Source organism: Fukomys damarensis, unplaced genomic scaffold (genome assembly GCF_012274545.1).
Source record: "Fukomys damarensis isolate Sample0158 unplaced genomic scaffold, DMR_v1.0_HiC HiC_scaffold_12, whole genome shotgun sequence".
NCBI classification, from domain to species: Eukaryota; Metazoa; Chordata; class Mammalia; order Rodentia; family Bathyergidae; genus Fukomys; species Fukomys damarensis.
In genome coordinates, this window is record NW_022900924.1 from 39,880,675 (window position 1) to 39,889,957 (window position 9,283).

Here is a 9,283-nt window from a genome sequence, read left to right on the forward strand (position 1 = left end):
GCAGTGAGTCTCCAGATATCTGGTAAAGGGCATAGGATCATCAGAGTGCCCATGCAAATCAAGGTACTTTTCTAGTGATGTTCTAGGACTAAGAAACTCCTTAGCCTATCTTTTGTGGTCCTAAATAATGATACCTTTGTGTTTATTTTTCTTGTAGTAGATTTGTCTTTCATATTTAGGAATGAAGAAATTGTGGTTTTGAGTCTTCATTCCTATGAACAGGACTAGGTCATGTTGTGCCCATCCATAGCACCTTGAGATAGGGTAAGGGCTGTTCCAATGTCCAGGGAGTCAGGTAGCTGGGTTCTTGGACACTAGTGGGATTTGAGGAGATAGCATTTAACCTTTAGGAGCTCTTTTCCTCTCTTCAGGATGGGCCTGAAAATGCCTGTTCCTCTCCCACATGGCGTTGGTGTGTGAGGACAGATAAGGCAGGGGCTCGCATAGCTTTGAAAATTGTGAACAGTGCTTTTAAAACTTTGCTGTGCCCTCAGGGATCTTGGTAAAACTGACTTTGGGGCCAGGGATTTAACTCAGTGGTTCTGCCACCACCTCACAAGCGCAAGGTCCTGAGTTCGATCCCTGGAACAACATCACCACCAACAAACACTCCCCCAACCAAAACCAAAAAATAAAACATAGACTTTGATTTGGTGGGTCTGGGGTGGGGCCCTAGATTCTGCATTTCCAAGAAGTGCAGGCGCCACTGCAGATTCAGGCCCATACACCACACTTTGGAAGCCAGGTGCAGCATCGAGCATCGTATTATCAGGTGGGATATCATTATCTGGAGGAGCGAGGCTGCCCACCCCAGAACAGAGCTCCCCAACCCTAGTGTGCTACAGAGTCTTCTGGAGTCTCCTGAGTTGCCCTGCAGCTCTGGGCACTTCCTCTGTTCCTGAGTGTTCCGTGAGGTGGGTACATCGGGAAATACCAGGCAGTTTGCACAAGTCTGTCATTGATTCAGTGAACTGTGGACCCTAAAACAGGAAGGAAGGGATGTGGGAAAGGGATGTGAAAGGGGAGGAGGAGATCTAAGAAGCGAGGGTTCCTCTGGCAGAGTTTGTCTGGTGCAGTCTGCCACACAGGGGCCCTGTATTCACCGTGTCCCCCATAAATCTCCCACCACAGCAGATGGCCTCAGGTTTCCTCCTTCATTTTCCCTCTTGTGAGCTTAGACTTATGCCACTGTACTCTGGTTAGAAAAATCAAGTATTAGGCACTTATGTTTATCTCAATTATTTTAACTTCAGATACTGTTCTTTTTTTCCTCCTTGTTTCAGAAAACTTTTTTTTTCTTAATGTTTTGAAATGTCAATAGAATTGATATGTGTGTATACTTACAAAATTTACGCCTATTTATTATGTTTATTGTTTATTTCCTGTCTTTTTCCTAGTTGAATGTTAGAAATCTTTTGTTCTGTTCATTGATATTCACCAAGTTTGGTGCACAGTAAGAACTCAGTAAGTGCATATTGAAATACTGAAAGCCGGGCGTGGTGGCGCACGCGTTTAATCCCAGCACTCGGGAGGCTGAGGCAGGAGGATCGCTGTGAGTTTGAGACCAGCCTGGGCTGCGTAGTGAGTTCCAAGTCAGTCTCAACTACATAGAGAGACCCTGTCTCACCCCGCCCCCAAAAAAGAAAGATTGAATGACTTGATTACAAACCTCTGTGCTTATTTCTTTTCATCCTCTAGATGTTTATTCTTTTCAAGAAGAGGAACCTGTTTTGGATCCTCACTTGTCCAAGCACTTAGCGCATTTTGGAATTGATATGCTTCACATGCACGGGGTGAGAAGGTTTTCTTTTTTCTCTAATCCCACTTGGGTTGGGGGAGAAGGGTGAGGGTACTATGGTTTATTTAGTATATAATTCCTCTAATGGATCTTTATTTCTTAGATTTTGTGTTTTAATTTTGCACGTACTTCTTAAGTTGAATTAATTAGCATTTTCTTTTGATTACCAGCTTAAATTTTTTTTTAAATGTTGTAACAAGAAATGGTGCCCCATTGGGTACAGTTTTGTTGTACAGGAGTTTACTTGCAAAATTTCTGTCTCTTTTGATGGCCCATTGAGTGAATCACTCTTTGTTCATGAAGGGAGAAGGTACAGCAAGATGACCTTTAAAATTACCTGTGCTCAACTCCATTTTTAATTAATTTCGGGAAGGGAAGCACAGGTCCTGGGGTGATGGAAAGAATTAGCCAGCATGTTATTGTTGGTGGAAAAGCTTTGCTTCATTTAGCATTGTGTTTTCAAGTCGATATCATGACTATGAAGTATTGTTCCCTCTGAGATACTGTTTAAATATCCATGCTTTGTTGTAGCACTTTCCTCCCACACTACCACCCTCTCTACTCCTGTCTTCTGCTGTCTCCTCTTTTTTCACTTGTACCTGGCTTTTCATTTGTTTTTCCCGTGTTTCTTTAACCTCCTTCCGCTTGGAACGTGGTTCCCATGGTTTTGTTCCACACTCCTAGCCTATTTTGCATCTTCCTTTGGCCTTTTTGTTTGTTTTTTTGGTTCCTGTTTTCTCCTTCCATCTTCTTCCTTCTCAGTCTTTTCTCTTTTTTCTCATTTAGAAAAATTTTATTTTTTTCATTTTAAAAATAGTGGTCAAATATATATAACATAAAACCTGCCATTTAACCCATTTTAAGTGTGTAATTCTGTGGCATTAAGCACACTGACAGTTTCGTGCTGCTATCATCTCTCACAGTCTGTCAATTAAACTGTGTATTTCTCCCTGTAATTGAGGGTGGGGAGATACTAGAAATGTCCACTGACATTAGAAATAATTCATGAGACATAATCATTGAAGAGAAATCAAATGTAGGGCTGGGGATTTAGCTCAGTGGTGCTGCTTCCTGCCTTGCAAATGCAAGGTCCCAAGTTCGATCCCCGGGACAAAAAAAAAAAGAAAGAAAGAAAGAAGGAAAGAAATCATATTTAAAGTTGTTTTTCATTGATGACTTTGCCCCAGACAGAGAACGGGCTCCGGGACAATGACATTAAGCCAAGGGTCAGCGAGTGGGAAGTGATCCAGGAATCGGGGACGAAGCTGAAGCCCATGTACGGCCCGGGGTACACGGGCCTGAGGAACCTGGGCAACAGCTGCTACCTCAGCTCAGTCATGCAGGCCATCTTCAGCATCCCAGAGTTCCAGAGAGCGTAAGTGCCCCGCGGTGCTGGGGGCCCCGAAGCACTGCTCCTGTCCCTTTGAGTCCCTTCTACCGCGCCCAGGGAACAGCTCGTCTTCATTCCTCCCTGACGTTTGAAACTTATCCATGATGTGACTTCTCTTCCTGAGGCTGGGTGGGGACACTTACCAGGTGTCACGGGGAGAGTTTTGGAAAACACTCTATGAGGGTTTGTTATGTTAGTTGAGGCTTTTAGACGCTTACTCTGCATGCCAAGGTTACATTAATCATTAATCTTCACAGCAGACCTCCCAAATTCCCTGTACAGATTTGTCAGCAGAGACTCAGTGGATTCTTTAGCTGATGTCTCCCCTCTAGGGGAGGAAAGTGTTCTTAGGGGTTATAGGGTTTTCATCTTTTCGCTACTCAAAGTGTGTTTCACAGCCAGGCGTGATGGCACATGCCTGTAATCTCCACTACTGAGGAGGCCAGAAGATCGCCAGTTTAAGGTCAGCCTGGGCAACGTACAGAGGCTTCGTAGTTGAGTGTGGTGGTAATTGCCTGTAATGCTAGTACGCTAGAAGCCTGAGGCTGGAGGACTGCAAGTTTGAGCTCAGCCTAGGCAACTTGGGACTTAGCAAGACCCTGCTTCAAAATAAAAAGTAAAAAGGGCTGCAAATATAACTCAGTGGTAGAGTGCTTCCCTGGCATGCACAAGGCCCCAGACTCAATCCAAATACCACCAAATCAAAGACACACACACACACACACACACACACACACACACACACACCACGCGCGCGCCTGTGGTTCAGAGATGAGTGCTGGTCTTTCACTAGTTTGTGAACTGTTGAATGTGATTCTGTGAAGAAATAAGCATGGAAATTGCAAATAAGCAATTAGAAATGTTTGTAGCAATTTGACATTGCCATGTTTTACAAGTGGCATTTTATTTTTCTAATAACTTATTTTGATGACAATTTAAAAGGTGTCACCGGTCTGAGTCAGACAAAGTGGGTCCTGCATCACAGACATTTTGGAGGCACTGATTTAAGGTGCTTCCTAACGGTGCAGTACAGGATTGCCTTATTCTCCCCACATCTAGCACAGTAGCTGTGTCCATGGCCATTTTCCTCCTTGAGCTGTGCCTAGGAGAGGGAGCTACAGAGCCCAGGAGCTGTGGTGAGTGTGCTCATGGGCAGCTACTGCCTAAGCTTAGAAGATTTCTTTAGTGTGTTTCAGAGTGGGTAGGTTTCCACTGTGATTCAAGTGTGCGAGACAGACCGACAGGCAGAGAGCATGCTAGGAATAGCACAGGGCTTCATGTCATACTCCCCCGGAATCAAAATCCTGACATCTTTAACTAGTGGTCAATCAAAAGTATATCAGGTACCCTTTTCTTTCCTTTCTTCTTATTTGAACACTTACCCTCTTTTCTGGCTGAAAATACATGGTCAGCGCTCCACACCTGTTTTTCATTTTCTCACCCACCGAGGAAGAGTGTGTTGGGTTTTTCTCAACAGTGTGCAGGCCAGTGGTAAACAAAGGGGATGGTGTTCACCTCAGGCAACACACAGAGAACAGATACTAAATCACCCATGAGAGCAGCCATGCGGATACAAAAGCGGTGTGTTCCACGCAAGAGGAGAAGGTAGTCAGAGAGGACACTTGAGGACACGCCCCTGTCAGATGTGGGGGAGGAGTAGGGACAGAAGGTGTTGGGCGGTGTTGGAAGAGCAACTTTCAAACTGGAGGTGGGAAATCCTTTTCAAAGATGTGCACTGTGTGCCATATTATTTTTAGATTCTTACCCATGTCTCATACTTGTATTATTATCATTTCACTGGGGAATAATATAACTCTGTCTTATATGACTCATGTTCTAAGACCTTTCTTCAAAATGTTGAACGCATGTCCTGGTTGGTGTTGTATAATTATTATTCCTTTTAAACTAAGGTGGAAGAAACTTGTGTTCTTTTCTTACAAAGTCCAACAGTATTTTTAGCGCTTTACAAATCTACAATTACATTTGTTTTCTTCCTACACGCTACAGTTAGATCAAGCATTAACTTTCTGTATTTTTTTCTTTAATGAAAAAAATGTACATCATGTCTGTGGTTTGAATTTAACATTTGAACCTCTTCTTACTCTTGTTTCAAGAGTGTTAGAATTTTCTATTATTGAATTTTTAAGTTCTATTTTTGTAAACATTCACTATATATGTTAGACTGTGAGCAACTTACTGTTCACATTCACCCTCATTCTTTTCATTCTCTGATATCCTTAGATTGAAATGTTTGCTTGTCAAACTATTTTTTCCCACTGTAGGCCAGCTCAGTATCTCTGTCTTGTGAGTAGGAAGAGTGACTCACGAGGAGAAGATACTGTATGCACAGCATAGTGTAAATGCTCACCAAGGATCAGATCTGGATAGATGTGTGTGCAAATTGAATGAGAAGTAGGCTGGACTGTCAAGTAGCCAAATTACATCTTTTTCATTGAGGGCCACTGAGTTACAAACTGATGGTGTAATATACATTTAAAAAATTACTTAAAAATACTTTTGCATTTTAATTTAATTTTGTTGTAATGGAGGATATTTCTCATCAGTTAGAAAAGGAATGTAAGTTGCTGGTCAAATGGACTTTTCTGACATTAAAGATTTATCCCTGTACCTCTGCCCTTCTCCACCAGTCTTGTGTTAAGTACAAGCCTTTTCACTATTGTGCATCTTTCCACTGGGTTTTTTTGTTTGTTTGTTTGTTTTGTTTTTGTTTTGCTTTGTTTAGTCAGGGCTGGAAGTTTAATGAACATTGGAGCATGGGAGAACTAATGAACTAGTCCATCATGCTGTATATTATAAAAAAAATCACTTGTATGACCACTGCATCTAAGTAGGTTAGCTCTAAAGTTTGGCTTATCTGTGGTTTGGCTCTCTGTCTTTTGAAAATTTCTCTGTGACCTTTTTGCCCAAGTGACACATTAAAAATGCCAGTTGAATGGGACTGGCTCAGAGACGTGTGTTCGGTTAACTTTGAGGTAGATGTACAATTTGGGATACAAATTCAGAGTTTGTGGACAGAGGTACCTAGAAATTTATAGTAGTTGAGGGATCCAATTGGAGGTTGTAATTAACTACTAGCGTACCGTGGTTCTCTGCCAGACTTTCTTGCAAGAATGCCTGTGTCGGTCAGCTTTCTATCACTGGGACGAAATATCCAAAGACAACCAAATTAAGAAAGAGGAAAGGTTTAGCGTGGCTCACAGTTTTGTTTTCATCCAGGTCCAGTTGGCCCTATTGTTTTGGACCTGTGGTTGCACAGTTCATCATGATGGTAATTTATGGCAGAGAAGGACCATGGACCTCACAGGTAGCACCAAGAGAGGGAGAGGGAGAGGGAGAGGGAGAGGAACAGAGAGAACGAGAACCTGCAGGGTTTCACAATCCACCCCAGTGACCTAAGTTCCAACTTCCTCCCACTCCCAACTCCCTCCTGAAGTTTTCTCTACTTGCTGAAAATGCCATAGGCTGGGAACCAAATTACATGGCTTTTAGAGGACGTACATCCAAATCATTATAATGCCTTTTCTATTCATTTAGTGGTAGTCAGTTATGAAGATTTGTTATGTGGTGACATGGTATGAGTGTATTCATTAACAACTATGTATTGAATGTTTTACATGTCAGGGCTATCTCGTGCTGGAGATGCAGTGATTTGACAAGACAGAGTCTCTGTCTTTATGGAGATTGCATTCTAGAATGCAGTCTCTAAAGAGATAGATAATAAACAAGAAGGTAAATGAATTGCTTAATTGCAAATAGTGATGAATATGAAGAAGCTAAGAAGGTCAGCCAGGGGCAGGCAATATAGAGTTAGGAAGGGTAAGGGCAACTACTCTTGTTTTGGCCGAGTCTAGGGAAGTGACTTCCAGCGGACCTGAAAAGGAGTTGGCAAGCAAGCGTCTGTGAAGAGACAGTAGATGGCATGGCCTGGAAGCAGGACTGAGTGTGGTGTGCCCTGGGGCAGCAGGAGGGGTGAATGGCCAGGACATTGTGAGTAGGGGAAGAATAGTGAAGAAGGGGGTCAGAGAAGCAAGCAGATGAGCGTACACAGAGGACCAGAGAAAGGGATCTGTTTCTGAGTCATTCTTTGCAGAATTCTCAGGCTCAGAGAATCAGAATCTGAAGGGGGAAAGAGGAGCACACCAGTAGAGGGTGTGGAATAGGCAGTGACTGAGGCAGTGAAAGGAATGGTTGTGCATTGGGATGCTCCGGTAGCCCCATTCTCAGGATGAACCCAGTAGAAGGGGGGATTGTGTACTGTTCAAGGGATGAAGGTACAGCCAGGGAGTTGCAACCCGTGGTTCAGGGCCCTTCTGGGCTCCCTGGGTGGCTTTGGAAACTACTTAATGAATTTGCAACCAAATTTCTCATCTCTCAAATGAAATAATGGTAATAACAATCCCTTCCTCTTATGTTTGTAATGAAGACTACTTGCTACCGTAGGAAAAACTCAAGAAATGGTAGTTGCCATAGCTTCTAACATTATTATTCATTTTGAGATTATTGGACACTTCATAATTTTAAAGAAGAAATTATTCAAGTACTTGCTAAGATGGTGAGACAGACTTATACAGTGAAGGCCATGACAATGAGCACAGGGACCACAGCACCAAAGTCTTGTGGTGAATTGGAGAGATGAATGCAACCCTAACTCCAGGGAGGACCAGTAGAGATGTACAACCAAGGATCAGGGTGACGGGTGTTGGATGGGGCATTACTGAGAGGAAATATCAAGGAGGAGGGGCCTCTGGCCAAACTTTTGGTAGGAATATTGCTGAGGGCAAGTCAGATGCAACGGTGGGGATTTCCACTCAACTGATACAGCAGGATCACTCCAAATAGATTCTCCAAGAACAGGAAGGGGAGGCCATGTTGGGCCTGGTCAGACAGAGTACTCAGAGGAGCCTGACTAAAGTTTTGGTCAAAGGAGAGAGTTGCTACTAACTTTACCTTTTGTATGTGAAGTGATTGTGAGAGCATAAACCGATGTTCTTGACTCTGGTGACCTGTTAGAATCATGTGGGAAACTTTTAAAAGAATTCTAAGTCCCAAAACATCATAAATTAGGGAAGTGGAACATCAGAACGTGGCTCTGGCTTTGGTAATTTTTTAAGAAACTCTTTAGTGATTCTGACCTGCAACCAATGATAGAAGGATTAACATTTCAAGATGGCTCATGAGTTTGGCAGTTGGAGGATGATCTCAGGAAAAGCTTTCTTCAGGTGGATGGCTTGATTTTGACAGGCAAGAACCTCTTCATGAGAATGATTGTTTTAACCCTGTTTTTCTCAGTTCCTCTGTGTATTAGCTTCCCTATTGTTGGAGAAAGAAATTCCCAACACCCATCGTTTAAAGGAGGATAGGTTGATTTACCTCACGGTTTCAGAGGGTTCATTCCATAATTGGGATGCTCCAAAGCAGAAATGTCGTGGCAGACGGGCAAGCTGGAACAAAGCTATTCAGTTCATGGTGGCTGGGAAACGGAGCACGGGAACAGTGCCAGAGGGAAAAGGGCCAGATGTAGACCTCAGGGTCACAACTCCGTGACCCCCCCAGAGAATTGTGCTTTACTAATCCTCTGGGCAGACCCTAAGACAATCAAGTTCACGCTTGCTTAACCATCACACTCTGTTTTGACTGTCACCTCTCATTTACTAGGTATGTAGGAAATCTTCCAAGAATATTTGACTACTCGCCTTTAGACCCAACGCAAGATTTCAACACACAGATGTAAGTGCTAGGTTATATTGTTTAAATTAACATAATCCAATGGAATGTTCACTGTGGTTATTGCTAGGCCGTGGAATTAAAGGCACTTTGTTTTTTTATTTTTGATCTTTATTTTCTGAGTTTTCAAGTGCTCTTAAAACAAAATTAAGAAAATTATAAAGTATTGAGGAAATTGGAAACAGAATCAGAATAAACTGTCAAGTAAATAAATAATTGTGAGTAATCAAGATAAAATGTTTTACCTCAAAGTGGCTGTATTTGTTGAATTCATAGATAATTTTACTATCTCTACAGGAAGATGAAAGTGATCACTTTTTTTTTTTTTTTTTTTTTTTTTTTTTTTTTTT

The 9,283-nt window shown here is 42.4% G+C and overlaps 1 protein-coding gene across 1 annotated transcript in view; it reads left to right on the top strand.

Moving 5' to 3' along the window:
* Usp13 (ubiquitin specific peptidase 13) overlaps positions 1 to 9,283 on the top strand; it is a 109,544-nt gene that overhangs the window by 56,783 nt on the left and 43,478 nt on the right. Inside the window, exons 7-9 of the mRNA XM_010632461.3 lie at positions 1,699 to 1,793; positions 2,986 to 3,173; positions 8,865 to 8,936. Of these exons, the coding sequence (XP_010630763.1) occupies positions 1,699 to 1,793; positions 2,986 to 3,173; positions 8,865 to 8,936 (355 nt within the window). The remainder of the gene's footprint in view (positions 1 to 1,698; positions 1,794 to 2,985; positions 3,174 to 8,864; positions 8,937 to 9,283) is intronic.